Here is a 21,090-nt window from a genome sequence, read left to right as displayed (position 1 = left end):
GATGGTTGTGATCTTGACAAAGTTAGATTATGCTTCTTCAGTTCTCAATAAAGCTACACTTAGCTAAACATGTCACTGTCTTGGTAGCAGTCAGTTTGGGAAGGTGCAAAGTTCCTCAGAGGACAGTGGACAAGACTTTGGGGCAGCTGCTGTCCAGGTGTCAGGCCCAGGGCAGGCTCCCCTGGCACTGCTGACAGCTCTCCGAATCCAAACACAGTGTCCAAGTGCCATCTCGTGGCCATCGACGATAGAATTGAGGAGACATAGGTACTGCTGTGCTGGGTAGACCCTGGCTGGCAGGTAGAGGAAAGCCCCTACTCAGTCACTCGTTCACGCCCTCCCCACAGCAAGAAGGAGAGAATTGGAAGGACCAAAAGTGAGAAAATTTGTGGATCAAAATAAAGATTGTTAAATAAGTGAAAAGGGGGGGAAAAGCTCACCAGTGTTGCAAAGCAGTCAGTCACCAACAGCAGTATAGTGCCCAGACAATCCCTGAGCAACAGCTCCTTTGGAAAAAGCAGCCTCTAGTTCATTGCCGAGCATGATTGTATATGGAAGGGAATATTTCCTAGGGCAGCTGTGCCAGCCACATGCCCCTCCAGCCTTTACTTCACCCACAGCCCCCTCACTGCTGGGGTAGAGGAACAGAGGCAGCCTTGACAGCACGTAAGCTTTGCTCAGTAGGAGCTGAAATGTGTGTTATCAGGGCTGTTTTAGTCACAGTCTGAAACACAGCTCCATGGGGACTGCTGTGAAAGAAATTAACTCCATCCCAACCAAAGCCAGTGCAGGTATCTGCATAAATTACTGCATTACTGAATACTCTTGCCTTTTGGCAGTGAGAACAATAGGATTAATAACTTTTACATAGCCTCTGGAGGCACCATTTGTGTAACTTCAGTCATTTTTTACAGAAAGGTTATCACAATATGAGGGAATTGAACTAATCTTTTTTTTAGGAAGAGTGAAGTATCTTTTTGTCATGTTTTTTAGTAGTTACTCCTTTTTTTATAACACCATAACTTGATGATTTTGTAAATACAGTTACATTTGTTGCTTCCTGAAACTGTTTAAGTTCTGCTCCTATTTTGTTGCTTTGGATTGCTTCCATGCCCGGAAAACAGCACTGAATTTTGTGCTATTGCTGCTTACTCTTGGCTTACTGTTGGCTGCTTACTGTTACAAGGCACTTCCTTGTCATTTGGGAGCTGGAAAACAGTTCCATGATGTAAAGATATTTGTGCAAGTGGCATGAGCATCCATAGGGGCATCTGAAAGCATGGTTAAAAGCAGTTTGTAAGCAGGCCTGTAGGCAATTAGGAGCAGCCCAGTGTAGAAAACCATCAGATTGTAGAAAGTAAGAAGTAGAAGGAAAGAGAAAATGGTACAGCACACAAATGAAGTTCCCTAATTGTTTAAACTAACATTAATTAACTAGCTTCAGAATTAAGTAGGAGTGGCATTACATTAGTTCTTTGATATTTCCTACAATTGTACTTTAGAATAGACAAGTAGTGCTCAGAGCAAGCAGTGAAAGTGATGCCAAAAAAAGTAACAAGATTAATTAGCTTCAGCTACAAGCCTTTCATAACATAGTCCTTGTTATTTGTCTTGCTCACATTCTTTTGAAGTTTCCCTCCAGAGCCATGAAGGTTAAGTATCACAGCCATCAAAAGTCACCTAACACAGGAACCAGTACATGATGAAAAATACAAAATATTGCATGACTTATAATAAAATGGATGAAGTTGGTCATATTGCTATCAAGAAATAATTGTAATCTGGGATTACAATTATCTGCTGGGATACAGCATCTGGAAGTTTAAACACTTTATATGACATATATTCTCATTTTAAATTGTGCGGTGTGTAATATCTGAACTGAATCTTCTCTTACTAGGTCAACAAAGTTCTCCGAAATCATAATATCAAGCCACATTGGATGTTTGCATTGGACAGCATCATCAGAAAAGCTGTGCAGACTGCTATTACAATTCTGGTCCCAGGTGAGTCATTCTTAATACTCAGCAAATGTTTATCAGCTGATCTCTTTAAACATGCTTTAGGGTTGCGATTATGATGCTTCACTTAAGATTTTGAAACCAGCAGTGGCCTTTTTCCTGTTCGCTGTCTGTTTTGCAATTCAGACACCGATCTGTGTATTGTTCAAGTTATTTTGGAAAGCACCTTTCCACAATGTGTAATCTAAATGATTCTGCAGCATGGTGAGTAGTAGTAGGTTAAGGTGTTCTGGGACCTTATTTTTTGAGGTGCAAAATGTTGCCTATTGCTTATGGTCAGAAACTCACAAAACAACAACAACTACAAAAAAACCTGAACAACCCCAAACCCCTGACTCAAAACCCGCCAAAACCAAACAGGTCTGCAGTTCCTGCAGTTTGTACATTCCTCGTGGAATTAGAATGTATGGCTTTACTGAGGGAAGGAGTCTGTTTAGATGAAACTGTAGCCATTCTGTTACTTCTCTACCTATTTCCAAATTTAGTTTTTCTGCTTTTTCTTAACTTCTAATACTGGAATTAATGGTGATGTTTTCAAATATGTTACAATAAACTTTCAGCTATTCCTATTCTCCTTATTTTCCATATCCCTAGCACAACCAATAATATATGAGTAGAGTTTCTGTGTTACTTTCAAGTCACAAAGAAACTCTGTCTTCTGATTAGAATGCTGAACACCTCTTACAGGCATGTACTTCATTGCTGTGTAATAGCGGTAACTGTAGAATTCCTCCTTAATAGTCTGTTCTTCCCCCTACAGCTCAGTGTCAGCATTAATTGTAGGTGGTCAAGCTTAAACAAAAGCCTCTGTGCCCCAGTAGTTTTCAGGCACTGATCATCTGCTGCTTCCCTAATTGCCTTACCCTACTTCTGATTACTTTCCCTTGCCTTTGTCTCCCTCTTTTTTCTCTCTTTTTTTTTTTTTTCTTTTTTTTTTTTTTTTTTTTTCTTTTTTTTCTTTTTTTCTTTTTTTTTTTTTTTTATGATGTGGAGATTTATCACTGGCCTTAACAGATCTAAAAGTTATGGGATGGTTAAGGAATGATACAATTTTATACTGCCTGGTGTTGAACAATGGCAAAGCACTTCTTCATCCTGCTAATAAGAACAGAAGTTCAAAGCAAATTCAGACATATTTGCCTAGCAATATTTGGGTAACTACTAGATAACAAATCTGCTTTCCTGAATTTAGAGGAAGCACAGCTCTGCTGATCTTATTATGTTCAGCCTTGAAAATAGTATGTAGCATTGAAATGAAGAGGTGAAATTGAACAAGGAACAAATGTTTCTTCTGTAAAGAAGAGAAACATACTTGTTAGTTTAGTTACTCAGCAGAAAGGGCATAAAGCAAGTGTGATTCAGAAAAAAAAAGGTACATTTTGATGAAGAGACTAGAAGGAGTTATTAGCAGTAAAGAGCCACAATTGAAGGAAGGAAGGAAGGAAGATTTGTATGAAATAGTTAGAATTAACAACAGATGTTGTTACAGTAATAGGTTGTGTAGGAGTATCTTGTGTACATATCTTGCATACCTGGTAGGCTCTGGTAGGTAGATAAACAGGGAACAACAGAAACCAGAGTATAACTTTGTGTTCTTAGTTTTTTGGATGTGCATCATTACAAAAGAGGCAGTGTTTCCTCTGATAGGTAGAAGGGAAGTGTGCTTTAAATTGTTGGGAGAGGGGCCTTTTTGTAATTTCCTCTCTGTGTTTGGATGCAATTTTTTGGTGAACATGGTATTCTTATAACAATGGAATGCTAAATATGCCAGAACAGCAACAGCAGGAATACCTGGATAGAAAAGAAATAATGGTTATTTGTTTAATAAAATGTTTCAAGTCAGACACATAAGAAAGTAAAAACTACTGAGGATGGAATTAAGCAAAAGAAACTCTGCTGTACATGATGCTTCAGCGCAATTTGACGTGAAGTGGTGGCCAAATCTAGATACATTTTCATCCAGATGTTTGTTTTTATAGCTCTTGAACATTCAATAGGCAGAATAATAATCTGCATAAACGAAGGTGCTGTTATGTTTTGAGTGATCTTAAACCCTATAAAATATCTGTTCTCCTGTTACAGAAATTTCATGTCTGTTGTAACCAAAGCCATAGGATGATCTGTAAATTATCATGTGGGTCTGCTTTTGTTTTAATATTTAACTAATGTCTGACATTGGTGGTTTTTCTTTTGCTTCTGTTTTAATAGAATTGAGGCCACATTTTAGTCTTGCGTCTGAAAGTGATACAGCCGATCAGGATGATATAGAAGTTGAGGATCAAGATGAACAGCCTCAGAATCAAGCCATCCAGCAACCTTGCATTGTCTTGGAAGATGCAGTAGCTACCTCAGGTGTAAGCACACTCAGCTCTACAGTGTCCCATGACTCCCAGGCTGCTCACAGATCACTGAGTGTCCAGCTGGGCAGGCTAAAATTAGAGACAAACAGGTAAGTCTGGACATCAGCAGACAGGGACACTAGCCTGCTTACAGCAGTATGTACTGGTTAGCTTTCAAAATATATAGGCTAGAATACTAGCAACAGTGCCAAAATTCCTTTGCAGTGTAAATTGTTCCTTTTAATGATGATCCTTTTTTAGCCGTGACTGATCACGTACATAGTTTAATGAATTTCAACAAAACCATAGAGATGCAAGTTAAGGTCAGACTTGATTTCAGGTGCCCTTTCAGGGAAGGTTTGGAAAAAACTGCCTTGCTGCCAAACTTCTGCTTTTTCTCTCTTTGCTGTGCTCCGTATGGCTGATGAATGGTGTTATGTTTTGTTTCCATTAAGGCAGAACTTGCTGTTCTTTTCTATAGCTATTCTCAGCAAGTGAACTCAAGCTAATAGACAGCCACACAGAAACTCCACAAGGAAACTGCCTCAGATTTGTTTTGTGCACAGAAATCACTGCAAGTAGGATCTGTGCTTACCAGCAACCATTACCTTTTTATTAGATAAGTTCTTTTCATCAGAGAAAGATGGGGAAAATAGGTGTTTTGTTTAAAAGAAGAAATGAGCCAGAAATTTGGATAATGTATTTTTTCCCAGAAATGTCTTGCACTTTGTGCAAGTGAAAAGTGATTCTTTAAGGTTTTGTTGTTCTTTTAAGAAATGTCAGAGAAAAATCCAAATCCAAATGATCTTCTATATATTTTTCTTTTCATTAAAATATACCAAACAGTCTGGTTAAAGTAGATATTTCACTTTTGCGGCATGTGATTTATGCCACTGGATTTCCTACTGACCTCAGTAAATTTTGAATGTGACCTTGATAGAAGGAGAACACCTCTTCAATAAGACAGTTGTTATGCTGGTAGAATGTTCTTTGGAGCTGCAGTCCCATTTGAAATTAAAATGTTAAATTGCACTTTACTTTTACACGTGTCTGAGAAGATTGCCATAATTAGAGTAATTCATTAGACTGTACTGTTTTTAATAAAGTATCAGTATTTTGGGGTCCTTATGTCACAATTAACTTTCTTACTTGTGACCACTGAGAAATATTTTGATTGTCTTATTGATATATCTAAAGAAATACGTAAATATTTTAGATTGACTCACTTTACTTCACAAGCCTGTGGTGGGGAACAGCCTCTGAAAAGATCAGCTTGTAGAGGTACTTTTTTGCTAGCACTTTGCTTCAGTAAATTTCTCAAATGCAAAGCCTTTGGCCAAATAATCACATCCAGTCATTCATGCAGAAATTTTGAATAAATAATACAGACAATTGTTTAAATATTTATGAAAGCTTTATTTGCATAAGAAGCAAGCAGTTATCAGGAGAAAATAATGGATTACTTTATTGGCCCTGAAGGCCTTTTTTCAACCAGATAGACTAAGAATAAGCTAATTGAAAGTGACCTGTCTGGATCGAGTATCAGTTTGCACTGAGATTAACCAAGATGTGGGCTTGTGTAGATGCACCAAGCAGCTCTGTTCCCATGCAGGGTGGACTTCTTGAGGTTTGTTAGTTCAGGTGTGGAAGCACTCAAGTGCAAATATGTTTCTGGTAGGCCTGCATGCAAGCTAAAAGTAGGGCTAGATGTTTTTACAATGCAATCACTTGGGATTCAGTTTACCCCTGTGCAAAAGCAGATAAGAGGCTTTTGTGGCACATTTTCTAACTGAATTCCTGTCTTTCAGTAAAAGGTTGCAGTGCTCAACTGGTATAAATTTTAAAAAAATTTAATACATGGATAGATAAAAGGAAACATGCTGAAATGGAACAGTTATTGCATACTTCTCAGGCTGCCAGAGGTTTCAAGAAAGGGATGAAGATGCTGCAATCCTTTCAAGGCAGGACTTCTGAAGACTCAGAAGTCAATTACAGGTTTACTCAGCAGTTAACTATATGTTTATGCATGCGTTCTCCATGTTAAAATTTTGACCAAGTTCCTGATGACATATCATTCACAAATCCTGTATTTTACTTAACTACTTTTCTAAAAGAACAAATTGCAGCAGTTTTACATACTAATTTTCCATTATATTCTGACTATTTTCTTTTGATCAGCTTAAATGGTGCTAGCCACTGAATCTCTCCAGGTTTCTCTCTGGGTTTGTGTTATGAAGGAGGCCAAACATGAGTTTCAATTTACTTCTGCTTGACATTTTCAGAAGTAATTGCTTAGGGGAGTAGGCAAGTATTTTGCCTCTTCTTTTCTCACTCTTAATATAGCCTAGGAGGGCAGGCACAAAGTGCCTGATATGTGAAGAATGGACAGTCCTTGTGTGCTTGAGGACATGTTTTCCATATTTATGAAATGCAACCATATGTTTTCACCATCTTTTCATCACTGCTCTACCTTTTCCATAGCTTTGCAAATGTCTGCTGGAGATATCTGAACTGGCACTTTTTCCTTACAAAGGTTTAGCCCTTGGTTTATGAGAACTACTTTGATATTTGTTCTCAGTTCCAGGTGGTGGGTTGTGGTTTTTTTTTTTTTTTTTTTTTTTTTTTTTTTTTTTTTTTTTTTTTTTTTTTTTTTTTTGTTTTGTTTTGTTTTGTTTTTTTAACAGAGCACTGGCTGTAGAAATTTCACTGACATTTTCTACCACTTGTTTAGTGGGTGAACATTTATGTGGAGGCTGGTGTGTTTGGGGCTTCTGTGTATGAATGTTTATATCTTACTATAGGTCATAATCAATCTATAGTGAAAGAATATACCTGTGAAAGCTGAAGAAGTCTGTCCTTGTCTTTGTCAGGAAGGTTTCCAGTTTGGTTGTAGTAAGATCTTTTCTGAAAATTTGGAGGTACTGAAGGAAATGAGTGCTTTGTTCCCATTACTTCATAGGTTGTTGGAGGAGTTAGTTCAAAAGGAGAGAGAATTTCAAGTCCTCTTGCATCAAGCTATAGAAGAAAAAGATCAAGAGATCAGGAATCTACAGCTCAGGTCACAGCCAATAGGTAAGTGAGAAGAATTTTTGAGGAAAAGTTTCACACTGGCTACAGATGAACAAGTGCCAGCTAAATGTCTGTTTATTTTATTGAGCCAGTCTCAGCAAAGATGCTTTATTGTGCTGCTTCTGGTAGGGTTTGCTCTGAAGTAAGAATGTACATTGTGGAAACAAATTACTGGATTTGTTAATCACATTACAAGGGATGGTATGATTTAAATGTTTTTGTTTGTGGTTATACAGAAGAATACAAGGCTCATATCCTACTGAATAAGTATTATTCCTGGGGAGGATAATCTAGTATGTTTAGATATATGTTCCTTGAATTACAGACTGTTGCAATTATTTCCTTGAAAGTTCAAGAGGATCTAATTGGTGAGATGCAAATATGACTTAAGTCTTACTGAAGGAAGCTGAGTTTGTTATGTCTGCCCTGAAGAAGGTGGAAGTGCTAATGCAGTTTGATATTTCTGTGTAATGTGCCTCTAAGTGTTCCTTCCCAAAAGCAGCTGATCCTCAGCCTAAGACATTGCCTGTGCAGCAGTTGTACAAGTTACACTGAACAGTTCAGTTAATTGATGCAACAACCTTTCTGTGGAAACAGTGACAATGAAATTGATATGCCTTGTACTAGCAAAGTCATTTTCAGAAGAGGGCAGAAAAAATTTGTGTGTCAATGTTCACACTACTTTTACTGTACCCTTAACCAAATTGAGAAATTAACGTATAACTGTCTATAAATTGTAACTAAGTGTGTTCTTTGGGAATTGGCATTTATTTATGGGGATACTGGTATTCTAAGCTTGAAGGGAAAGCTCACTGAAGGAAGTGCTTGAGGAGGCAAAAATGACAAGAGGTTGCTTTGGCAACACAAAACCTTGTCTCAAATATGCTTGTTCCAGATATTCCTGGATTGTCTGTCTGTCATCGTCATTCCACTGGCACAGGGACCGAAGACCCTGATCTCATAAACTGGCTGAGAGTTCATGGAGCTGATGAGGCCACAATAAACAAGGTAGCAATGATCCTGTTCACTGCCTGGCACAGTTGCAGTACTGTTTTGTGACTCAGTTTAAAAAAAAAACACCTTTTAATCAGCGCATTTTGAGAGATTAATTTGTTTTCAGAGGATAGGAAAAAACCATGAATGTGAAGGCCTTTATAAATATACAGTACCATTAATAGTTCCTAAACCTGATTATGAATAAAGCAATAAAATATCCTGGTAAATAGACACTCTTGGGTTTTCAGTGTCTTTACACACTGCAGCATTCCTGCTTATACAGGATATACGTTCACCCTTAGCTAACTGTGCTATAGTGAAATATCCTGAAGTAGATCAGTCTGCTCTGCAGCAAATTATATAACTTCAGAGGTGTTGAGGATTTCAGCTAATTTAGGATTACCTGCATGTAGTTAACACTCCTACAGATCAGACCAAAGGTTCCTCCAAGTTCAATTACATCAAATTTAGATGCCATTTTTGAAAAGGTGGGTCTTAAAACTGTTTCCATTTCTTCAGGGGTTAAATGTGATATTACTTATGGTTCAATTTGTGTTCAGTGAAGTCTGCGATTCTGAGATACCAGACGTAACAATAGAGATGCCAGCTGACAAAGGTTTTGGGTAGCTGTAAAAGCATTACATCTTTCAAGTTGTGCCTGGTATGCCAATGCAGAGTATACAGTCTAAAATTTAAGTAGTTTCACCATATTTCTAGAAGCAATATTTTTCCATTTCATGTACCGCATTTCAGCCCAATTTTAGGTTTTTCCTAACCTTCTATTTTTAGAGGCAGATTATTCTAGGAAGATGAGCTTAGGAATTTAAATAATATTTATAACAAAATGTTTGTTAAAATTTCTTTCTGCAGTTCTTGGCTGAAGACTATACCTTAACGGATGTTCTCTGCTATGTTACACGAGATGATCTGAAATGTTTGAGACTGAGGTAATGCTTCACAATTAAATGAACTGTGCTTCATAAGAAGAAAAATTAACTGATACTAAGTCTCTATTTACTGCATTGTGTACTAATAATTTAAAATAAGTAACACTTTCCAGTATGTCTTTGTATGCTGATACATTTCTGCCAAACAGCTGATACTGTTTAAATCTTAAAATAAGCTTTTTTTTATTGAAGGCAGAATTCTAAGGTAAAGCATTTACCCTATTACTGGAGACATTGGACATCCCATTAGAGCCTTGCTTTTATTTAAGAAAGGTAGACCTAGAAAAAACTTCAGTAGTTTATTATCATTGTCAAATTTCAGAAACATTACTCATGGACTGTAAGAAAGACTACATTTCACCTAATCATGCCAGGTGTATAGGTCACCAACTTGCATTCATGTTGGAAGTCAGATGTGGGTTATGCAAGTCCTTTGGACCAGAAGTCTGAATTCCAGACAGCAAGCATCTGCCAAGTGGAAAGATTGCCCTCTCCCGTAATCAGAAAAGGACTCTGTTCTCTGTTTTAGTAACGAATGTTGAATTTCACCTTTGATCAGCCTTCCCACTGAATATCATTGATCAAAACCAGAGCAAGAAAATTGGAAAGCACCTCAGCTGGAAGGCTTTCAGGCTAGAGAGTATCCTTGTACCTGACTGTCTTTATGATTTTTCTTTACAGAGGAGGAATGCTGTGCACACTCTGGAAGGCTATCACTGACTTTCGAGAGAAACACACCTGACACTGATATTTTTCTTTGCTTCTCTGCAGAGATGAAAAGATTTCCTTTCAGCCAGAGCAGGTGTGCTGTCAGAAGGACTGTTGCACTTTAATCCAGTATTTGTTTACCAATGTTAAAAACACTGCAGCTTCCTGACTGCTTTTACTCCTATAATCCATAAGGAATCTGTAAACAACCTGCAACATTATTTTACTTTAAATATTTTTACATGCAAGTTTTTCAAAAATTTTTAGAAAACATACACACAACAGTTATAAACTCTTGAAATATTGTAGTTAAAGTAAGCAGATGTTAATTTCACAACAAACTGATGTAAGATTTCATGTAACAGTACATCACTGGAACAAAACCAAAATGTGACAACAACTTTTCAATTTCTTTGTAATATATCTCAATATTATCTGTAGTAGAGCTTCATAATTTCAATCATAATTAGATATTTTTCTTTTAGTGTGCAAGACCTAAAGGTAATTGTTTTTACCTACCGCCGGCCTACATAGTTTAATATTGTTTATTTTGGTAATTTAAGTTCTATGGTGCATTTGTTTTAGAGTTGTTTATGTACTACTGAACTGTACCAGTTGTATACACCTGAACCACAGTAATGTTAGCTTGTTCTAAAGCTATCTCTGACATACACAATTAAAAATAAAAATAACCTAAGACTTACTTTTTCCTATATTTTTGGACTTCTAAAATAATAACAATGGTGTAGGACTGGAAATTATTGGAATAAAACAAAAAAAGAAAAAAAATCATACCGAGTATCAAGGGAACCTTTCTGACACATCTTAAACTTACTGTGATTTGAGTATGATAACCATAGCATTGAATACTTTCTTGTTTTTTCTATTCAGTCTAATTCCTGTACTAACAAGCCAAGACCAAACAAAATTCTTCTCTGGGTGCTATACTTGACTGGGGAAAAGTCTTGCCTCCGTGCACTGAATAGTCATTGTGGCCTATTGTTTCTTTTTCTTCTTTTGTTTATGCAATGATTTTTTTTCTCACACATAATGAAAAAGGGTGGTGGGTGTTCTTTGTCCATCCACTGTCATTGTCGCTCCACCATTCCAGCACTGGGTATCAAGAGATTCTTCTGGGGCAGCTGCAAAAAATTCCATTGTGGGTAAGACTTGCCTGGACAAGAAGATTCTTCTTTTTTCATAAGCCTTAGTAACCAGCAAAAGGCTTATGCTCTTAATTTTTCAGGTCTAGCAGGTATTTTCAAAGAATTTTTTTAAAAACATAAACATGTTGTCCTAACATGTATACAGTAACTTTTGCTGGCTAAAATGCAACAATTATGTATTAAAAAAATAAGATAAGAATAGTAGATTAAATCAGTTTAGTCAGATTTTTTTTCTATTCTGAAGATGGTTCTACTGATTTTTAGGCACAGATGTATTCAACTCATTCCAAAAACATCACTGCATTTCACAAGAAAAACAGGTACTGTTTATTAATTTCTACTGCTATTACAGCAGAAAAAAAAAAAAAAAAAAAACCATTTTCAAGGTAATTTTAAACACTAGAAAGACCAGGGGTGGAAGCTGACTCGTAAAACCCAAAACTTCAGGCCAGAAAGACTGTACTCATTGAGAAGTAACCCTAAGAAAATGAACTTCCTTAATTTGATTTTTGTGTGAAGCATGATCCTGTATTGGTCCAGCTTTGAAAACCTCTGGTTTCACACAGTGGAACTGGAAGGTAATTGCACTGCTCTGTTTACTTGGAAAGCATGCAGCCTGTTCTCTATGACTCAGGCTCCTCAGAAATGCCAACTATGTAAGGGAGAAAGGTTATGTGATCAAGGTTTCCGTTTAATGTCTCCATGAGACCTAGGCTGGCACCAGCTGGGAATTAACTCCTGTAGTTCTTTGCTGGCTTCACCAGACCCGAGGTGGCTTCTGCAGCATTGCTCAGCAATCAGCTCTGTATTCTCCATGGAGAGACTCTCTTGGATCTGATCCAGGCCAGGCCACGTACCCTTCTGCTCCTCCAGCAATTCTGGTCTGAATGTGGTTCCCTGAGCAGCACAGCTAACCCATACAGATACTAGATCTGGGCACAAAAGGTTATGTAAGATCCCTGCATCAGGCTACTTCTATATATACTTTGATGGTACTACTATAGATTGTACCAGATGTTACTTTTTACACCTTCAGACAAAACACAACATCACACTTTGGGATGGTGTGCATCAGAGAGGTCAGCCTGGGATTCTTCAGCCTGGCTCCCAGAATATGCTGGTGGGTGGATGCCTGTATGGACCACAACTGAAGGATTTGAGATTATGTTAGTGCAGGATTTTGCTGAGGGCAACATTTTGGCCATAGGGCATACCCCTGGGTTTGAACTTGGGTAACCTCTTAGTCCTTGATCAGTGCTGTTGTAATCCAGGGCTCAAGTTGACACCTTTACAGAGAGATACCTTTACACCTCCTTTAAGAGAGCACAGAAGTGAAACTCGACCAAGGGAGTGCTGATTTTGCTGTCTTTTGCACCTTTCAGCATAGAGCCCAGTCTATTCTTCTATTACACTCTCCTGCCCACAAGCCACAGGGCATGTTTATCACTCAAGCTCCAAACTCCTTGTTTTAGAGCACAAATGGCTCTTGGTGCAACAACAAAATATTAATCTTCCCTTGCCCTAGAACTGAACTTAGCAGTTTGTGAAAGGAGCATGTTTTACATGGTGGCTGAAGTTGGCTTGGTCCAAGTGCACCAGACTAAGGGAGCTGCCCCTCCCCACCTGCCTGCCTGCATCCGCAGCTGCATCCTGTCAGTTCCCCAATTCACCTGTACTTCCCATGATTGGTGCTACCTACAAGCGGATGCAAAATTAAATGCTGTTTTATGCAGACTGGAACACCTTAAAGAGAAACACTTTTATGACCCTGAAAAGCAGCATAAAGCAAGTTAAGGCAAACTGACAGGAAAGGTAACAGGACCATGACCTTTACAGAAGTGACAGATACATGGACAGCTCTTCACAGAGCCATGTTTTTGGAAGCGAGGCGTTGCAGGCAGCTCTAAACCCGGCTGTTTAGGAGCACGTGTGGCAGGAAGGAGCGTACAGCAGTGCAGCTCTTCCCCACACCATGCGCCGCATCGCCCGGGCTTGCGAGGCGGCCGCCACTCCTCCCACCACCTACTGCCGATCGAGATGGCGAGCATCCCCAAACCTGTTGTTTCTCTCGGCACCGCTACCGACCGAGCTGTGCCAATGCGGCGGGAGCTGCTCTGAAGAGAAAAAAAAAAAGAAAAACAAACCCGATCACACCTGTGTGAACAGCGGCACCTCGGCAGCCGCCCCCGCACCGCCGCCGCAGCAGAAGCGCCTCGGGCCGTGAGAGGCGGCCGCTCCCGGGCCGCGGGGGCCGGTCCCGCCCTCGCCCTCACCTGGTGCGGGGCAGAGCCGGCGGCGGGGGCGGGGGCCGTGGCGCTCACCTGCCCCGGGCCGCGGGGCGGAGCAGCCGCGCCGGGCGAGCCGCAGGAGACATGGCGGAGGCCGCGGGCAGGAGCGGCGGGCGCCGGCGCCCCGCAGGTGAGCACAGCCCCGGCCGCGGCCGCTCGGGGCAGAGGGAGGGAGGGAGGGAAGGAGGACGGTCGGGCAGCGGGGTCGGCCCGCGGTGCGGGGCCTGCGCTCCGGGCGGGGGCGGGCGCCGTGCGGGGCCGGAGCGCGGCGGGGCCCGGCGGCCTCGTCCGCAACAGGTGCGGGGGCTGCGCCGCTTCCCCCGGGCACGGCACCGCCCGGCCGGGGACAGGGACAGCCGGGGGGTCGGCCCGGGCGGCGGCAGAGCTGCCCCGCTGGGAGCCGTGCCCGAGCCGTGCCCGCCGTGGCAGCGAGACCCTTCCCGGAGCCGCGCAGGGGCAGCGGCGGGGCCGCGCCGGCGTTCCCGGGTCACCGCCGGTCGGTCTGAAAGCTCCGCTCCAGGGCTCCGAGTGCCGCGGGGGGACCCGCAGGGCGGCGGGGATAACGCGGGTCCCGAGGGGAAGGGCTCCGGAGGGGGCTTTGGCCGGGCTGCGGGCTCCCGCAGTGAGGGTGGGTGGTGGACACCCGCAAGACGCCGCTAACGGGACGGGGCGAGCCCCGCCAGGGCGGAGGGACGGCTCGGCAGGGTCAAGGTACCTGGAGGCAGCGCCCGCCCAGCGGGGCCCCGCGGTTTGGCTGCGCCTCCAACGCGTGCGGGCGACGGGGCTGCTGCAAACCCCTGTTTCCTAAAGGGACAGCGGGGACATGGCCTTGCCTCTCCTCTGAGGAGGGATGTACACTGCCAGAGCGTTTTAACTCGCTCTTATTTTGGCCCTAAGGGCGAGGAGGGTGCAGGGAGGAGATTTTTGGCTTACGCAAGCGGATCGACCGCTGTATCGCTGCTGTAGGCGCGGATGCTGTTTGCTTTTGCTGCTTGCTGGACTGTGAAGTCCGAGTCCAACTTTTAGTCCTCCCCTTTCTTCCTTTTTTACCTTCCTCCACAGTCCCATTATACTCAACCTTTGCTAGTCCTTCTCTAACATATGTCCAAGTTTATCTCTAAATCAAGGAGTGAGCTTTTCTGTCAAAACAGCGTATGAATAGGCCATATGGCTGTTGGCTGATCAATTGTGTTTCCTCAGTATATTTTTAATACATACTTTATGTAATGCAGACATGCAGTCACAGGCAATGACTGTGGGCAGACCCATCCAAGTGCTGTTTTCACTAGACTTAGAAGTATAGTGGTTTTGCTCAGAAATCCTTACAAGTCACTCCCAGGCATCACTAAAGTTCAGCTTCAGAAAGGATGCGTGTCTGCTGTTCCTGTGTGTTTCAGAGTTTGCAACTGCATTGACTTCACTTTCCATGGGAAGAGCTGTGTCTGGTTTTTTGGAGCCATTTCTAACAAACTCTTTTTTTAGGTTCTCTACCTTGCATTGCCGCTGTGATTTTTTTTAAACCTGGATTATCAGTCTTTTTCTAATTACTTATCAAAACTAGAAATGAGCCAACAGGTGACATGTATTTTGCATATGTTCTGTTTTAAAAGGACTTATGTGCCCAGATTTATTCTGAGTTTGCTTTATAGTTTTATTTCAAGCTGTTGTGTTGAACTTTTACTCATTGGGACATTTGTAGACAGAAGGATCTGCTCGCATAAGTTCTTAAGTATTATGAATTTAAATTGCTTTGTGCTGTCAAAGTTTGCTTGAAGCTTCTTTGTGAGTGCAGTGTCAGAGTTAAACCTCTGTGAGGCTGTTTGTTGTCTGCTGAGATCCTTTGAGGTCTGTGAGTTATCACAGGGCCACTTTGGAGGCATTCACAAACAGGAACAACCTCAGAGTACATGAGGAATCTGCTCCATGTCTCTGGTCCATCCATGAGTAAGCAGATGTGTGTGACCAGGGAGGGCCATGCAGATGGCTTTGGCTGCTCTCTGCTCCCAGGCACAACACCTGTGTCTGGATCCGGCTCCTCAGGAAGATCAACATCCCATCGGTGTTTGGTGAAATTACCTACTGGCTGACCTATTGCCTCTGTTGGAAAAACAAAGCTCTCTGTGTACGTTGTGGTGTGTGGCTGGTTTGTTTCTTTCCTTGCCTCCTGTGCCTACACACATGGATTTTCGGGGCTAATCCTGGGGAAAGCTTCAACATCACCACAAGGATTTTGCAGGGAGATACTACAAGTGACTCCCTTTTATTTGCAGATGGTCTGCTGCACTTAACTAGCTTTCTTTGGGTAAGTGGCTTAATTATCAAGGTGAAGTTTTTTTTTTAAAATTCTGCCATTCATAAATGTGTAGATAGCAAAGTGAGTACAGTGCCCAGGGAATATATTAGCTTACACCAGTTGGAATTTTTCAGTCATAGCTACTCGAGCATCTAATAGTGCTAACAAGCTCTTCAGTGATTCCTGAGATGAGATGGGCCCTCTTGTGGGGAATACCACACGGAGAGGCTTCTGAGGCACCTCATTTTGTGTCTGCCCATCCGTAAACATAGGCATGTCTCTGCCTGTGAGAGTTCCCCACGCGTGCTCTGGGCTGCCTTGGCCAGCTCTGTGCACAGGGAACAATTTGCTGAAGCTCTGGGATAGCAGAGAGAGCTGTGTGTTTGTAATGTTGCAAAGAAGCTTTAATGCCATGGTTTTGTGTACTGTTGTGGTTAGCTCTTTCCTCTAAGTGAGCTTAGTATTGCTCTCTACTTTTTGCAGCAAAATAAATCTGCACTTTAAATGTTGTTGGTGCCAGGTGGCTTGTGAAAGCTGAACACTTGAGGTGCTTGCTCTTTAACTGCTGATGGCACTTTATATCTGTTGCTTGCTTATCCTGGTATTTTCTCCATCTGAGAATAAATCAAATTTCATTTTGCTGTATTTAATATTTTTCTAGCAAATAGATAAATTATTAGGGAAAACACAAAAGTGCAGAAAGCCTACAGTGGCTGGGAACTGCAGGCGTGCTCTGGTTCCCATGGCTCTTTCCCAGCGGTGCCAACGTGATTTCCTGGGGAGGGTTTACACCATGGTGTTGTGACACACGGGGTTTGTCTCTCTGCCGGCTCAGGCGATTGGCGTTCTTTCCAAGGGGAGCTGCCGAGTGCAGGGTGCCGCTGGTGACTGTGGCCAGAGGAGGGGATGGACTGTCCCTGTGCCCAGCCAGCGGCTCCGGGGGATGTCCCGGTGCCCCAGCACAGCCCGTGCCATAAACAGCGGCTTTGGGAGCGCCAGGTGTGAGGAAACGGGGAGGGTGTGTGCTCGCAAACACTGCAGGTGTTGAAGCTTGTGTGTGGTAGGCGTGTTGTAATTTCCATCCGTCATTATCTAAACGTTAGTACATTGCGAATCCTTTCTGTCTTTTAATATCTAAATCGTGGATCTGCAGTTCTTCTATTGCCATCCTCCTCCTCTGATGAAAACTTATTCAAGCTTTCAAATTGCGTATCAGAGCCTGTGATTATATCTTTGGTCCCACATTAACGATTTTTGAGGCAGCATTCAGTACTGCCAAATTTATCAGTACCTTATAGAATGAAAATGTTACAACTAAATTAAATTTAGGTTAAAATCCTCACAGAAGCCATCTATGGACTTTAGAAAGCTGTTCAAGTACTGTGTCTTAGTATCTCTTATTGGTCAAGTATTGTCAAGGACTATGTACTGTGGGAAAGTTTGAATGAGCCTTTCTTTATGTGCTTACTGTGTAATGGGAGTCAGGCTGTCTTTCTCCACCCACCTATGCTCAGCATGATGAGTGTAAAAAAAAAAAGTGTGTGTAAAGCAAACCACAAGAAACACAAACTCAACAACAAAAATCCAACCCTGTCCAAAAAAAATCCCCCCTCCAAAGAAATTAAAAACCAAAGTAATTCTACACACACATGCAAAACCCCCAAAGCCAAACAATGCCACAAAAAAAAAAAAAAAAAAAAAAAAAAAAAAAAAAAAAAAAAAGTCTGAGTTTATGAAGAATCAGGACTGTTAAGTGATGGTCAAACAGCTGGCTTATGTGATACTTCCAATACAGAAAGAGAACTTTAACTAAACTAGTAAAAGTAACATGCACTGCTGTTTTCCTTGTGCTTAATTTTGAAAGCAGAGGTACTTGTGTATGTGCTGTTTCAAATGGTAAAAGTTGAAAATTTACAGTACTCTGAGATGGCTAATATTTTATTTGCATGATTTATTATTATCCCAGATTAATTTAATACTTTAAAGCTAAAAATTATTTGTGGCATTAGAGGTAATTAAATGATCAGAGCAATAATTGCCTCAATTATGTAAATACTGTATAACCTTTCAACAACATACTTTCTTTTCCACTTGAAAAAAGAATGTGTAATTCTACAGCCACAATACAAGCCACAGTGCTGCTGCTGTTGTTGTTGTGGTAACTTTGTGTCTCCACCCTTCTTTCAGGAAGGGGATCTACTCTATGTGACTTCTATTAGAGGAATGCAGTGGCCTGCCAGGAGCTATGCCAGAAAAGGCTATATGAATATTATATTCTTTTTTCTACCTTACACATGCATGAGAAATAGTGTATTTGTGAAACTTCTTCAGGTTTAATTCTGCAGCTCTCCCTTAGTGTTGGTTCTGGAGTCATGCCATATTTGCTTTTATGAAAACAAGTAGGCTTTAGGGAGAAAGCTTTAAAATATGTATTCTAGGAGATCTGTCAGATTTCAAAGGAAACAACCATAAGTTGCCTGCTAAGATGACATGAAGGACTAGGCTGCCTGGCTGTTCAGATAAATGGAGTTAGAAACCCTGACTCTTGTTGACAATGAAATCCTTCAGAGAAGTGATGGAATGATTTCTGCTCCAGAAAGAGAGTCACTGTGAGATTAGTGAGGGGAGAAATAGAGTGCTGATGCTCCAAATATTCCTTGTCTCTATCTGAAACACTGTTCTCTCTTATCCAAAAGTCCAGGCATCTTGGTCATCCCCTAAGAAACATTGGGAACTAAGATGTCAGGAAAGCACTGCTAATTAACACTGTTCACAGGATTACATCCATCAGATACTGTCGGTAATACAACAATGGAAAAAAATTTTAATTTGGTCTTGGCATATTGCCTTTTGTTTCATGTCCTTGTTTCTGTGAAAAAGCTTGGAGCCTTTTCTTTGAAGTATTCATTTCCACTGAAAAACTTAATATGTACATAAGTGCTCCTAATTTTGAGTGCTATAAAAATGCTTGGTTTTCTTGACGTATATAAAACCCAGGTATTCTGAAAATAAACATGGTTGGGTTTGTTTGGGTTTTTTGGTGGGGTTTTTTTTGGTTGTTTTGTTGTTTGTTTGTTTATTTGTTTTTTTACCAGATAGAAGCAGTGACAACATTGCCCTAGCTATTAGTTGTAGGGCAATTAGAATTCATAACTTCTGTCTTCTACGAAATTCCTGTTTCCTGCTGTCCTGTGAACTCCCAATTCCTTGCTGCCTTTCCTTATTTAACTGACTATTGGTTGAAGTTACATGATATGTTCTGCTGATCCAATATCATTCTGTTATATATAAATAAAGAGTGTTGACTAAGAATGATCAAGTATGTTTTTGATGCATCATGGTGTGCCTTGTGCAATGCTTATAATTAGTCATACAATGCAAATCAATTTAATTAAAAAATGTAGCAGACTTGTTAATGTAAGTCTTGTATTAGATTGTTTTATTGGTGTGTATGTGTGGGAAGTGTTTATGAATGATGAGTCTCTTGATTAAGTTCTTGATGAACTCCTCATATTCATGTGCCTTTTTGTGCTGATGAATGAGTTTGACTGAAACAGGTCAGAGCTTCCAGCCTTCTCCTAAATTTTTCCAATGCGTGGAAATGCACATGGGTTTGGATTTCTTTGACAGAAGGGGAAGCAGTTAACACTTACCTTCTGAGTCGCTTCTGAGCAGCTCTTAACAGCCCTTGACCCAGTCAAGGGGACAGCAAACTGGGAAGAAAGTTTCACTTCTTATTCTCCAGCATTTTAGTCTAACTGATTATTTCAAGGGGCATTTTTTCCTTCCAAGAAGGTGAAAAGAAGAAATTATTATATCAGATGTTTATATACAAGTATATCTCAATTTTTTAAATACAAGTTAGTCACTGCTGTAAAAATAATTGGCTGGTCCTTTATTATCTTGTATATAAAAGTGAGGCCATAGAGATGTCTTTGAAGAGAAACCTAGAAACCTCTGTAAAGACAACGTTTTTATGGGTCATTTTTGGAAAATAAAAGGTAGAAGAAAGAGAAAATAGAGAGCAGCAGTGGAAAAAATTAGGTGTTTGAGGCAGTGGTTGACTTAATGGAAGCAAGTGGTTTTTTCTGATACAGTAGCTATTTTTGCTATTTCCAAGTTAACTGTAAAAAAGCCACAAAACCAGGTGCAGGGATGAATCCTGCCTGTCTTTTTAAGGCTAGTTTGTTTTGTCCTAGATTTACATGCCATAGAAAAGGAGGTTTCCAGTCCTTTGATGCCAGGTAAATAGCTGTTTTGTCATATGAGTAGGGGAAAAAAAAAAAGGCTCTATTTTCTCCATCTTTTAGACCTGATTTCCTGATTTAAAACTTAGTGAAGTAGAAAGCAAACAGACATATGACTCCTGAATGAAGCTAGGAATAGATTAAGTGTGGAGTTTAGTTAGTGTATGTGCATTCCAACATAGTCCTGTGAGGGATAGGAAGTTGGAGTTAATGACCTTTACGGATCCCTTCATATTTGAGCAATTGTATGATCTAGCACTGCCTATATTATCTATTCTTAAGTGAGTTCTTACAAAAAGCTTTTGACAAAGATGATTCATATTGAAAGTATGAAAATCTATACAAAATATGACTATGTGTTTTGATGAGTAGGTATGTTGATTTTTTTGTTGTTGTTGTAATGTTTCTGCAGAACAGGATGAGAGATTTTAACTGAATTTTCCTGAGGTTTTTTTCCAAGAAAGAAGCACTTGGAACCTAGGTCCCAATGGAGCCCTATTGTTTCATGCAGGGAAAACAGGAATAAAAAAGCAAATTTCTGTATCCTTTCTTGTCATAAATATGTAAGATATATACCTACCTTGCCCTCAACCTCTCAGTTATAAGAAAATCAGAAATAATAATGAAATAGTGGCACTCTGTAAAGGAATGTATGCTAAAATAATATATTTACTCAATCTATTCCTTGATACAAAATACATGTAAGTTGAGGGGAAGCTTTAACAAAGCAGTGGCTGTGTAATGTAAAGTTATGTACAATTAATTATACTCTAAATCACAGTAATGAGCTTTATGGGCAGTTGGGATAGTTTACGGGGAATGAAACAATCCAGTTAATGAAGAAGATAGCAAATCTTAGAGTTCAACCATGATGACTGACTTCAATTTCCTTTTCATTTCATAGGTTAAGATATCAAGTATTAATACCTTATGGTAAAGCAGAAAAGTCATTCAGCGTGTTGTCATAATATTTACATTTCCCATATCATGATACAATTGTCCTAATTGTCCTTGTT

The 21,090-nt window shown here is 40.5% G+C and overlaps 2 protein-coding genes across 3 annotated transcripts in view; both read left to right on the top strand.

The window, feature by feature from the left end:
- The window catches only part of MAP3K5 (mitogen-activated protein kinase kinase kinase 5), a gene marked incomplete at its 5' end in the record, with an annotated part of 100,853 nt that extends 87,942 nt beyond the window's left edge, over positions 1–12,911 (top strand). For both annotated transcript variants that reach the window (XM_083856422.1, XM_083856423.1), the window contains 6 exons: positions 1,901–2,006; positions 4,230–4,470; positions 7,320–7,432; positions 8,325–8,437; positions 9,296–9,372; positions 10,054–12,911. In XM_083856422.1, coding sequence (XP_083712548.1) covers positions 1,901–2,006; positions 4,230–4,470; positions 7,320–7,432; positions 8,325–8,437; positions 9,296–9,372; positions 10,054–10,114 — 711 coding nt within the window. In that variant the 3' untranslated portion in view covers positions 10,115–12,911. The remainder of the gene's footprint in view (positions 1–1,900; positions 2,007–4,229; positions 4,471–7,319; positions 7,433–8,324; positions 8,438–9,295; positions 9,373–10,053) is intronic.
- Positions 12,912–13,353: 442 nt separating this feature from the next.
- Positions 13,354–21,090, top strand: part of MAP7 (microtubule associated protein 7) — a gene marked incomplete at its 3' end in the record, with an annotated part of 109,582 nt that continues 101,845 nt past the window's right edge. The window contains exon 1 of the mRNA XM_083856429.1: positions 13,354–13,664. Coding sequence (XP_083712555.1) covers positions 13,619–13,664 — 46 coding nt within the window. The 5' untranslated portion in view covers positions 13,354–13,618. The remainder of the gene's footprint in view (positions 13,665–21,090) is intronic.

This window comes from Zosterops lateralis (genome assembly GCF_965231275.1).
Source record: "Zosterops lateralis genome assembly, chromosome: 3".
Lineage (NCBI taxonomy): Eukaryota > Metazoa > Chordata > Aves > Passeriformes > Zosteropidae > Zosterops > Zosterops lateralis.
Note: the sequence above shows the minus strand (reverse complement) of the source record. Positions and strands in the feature narration are given on the sequence as shown.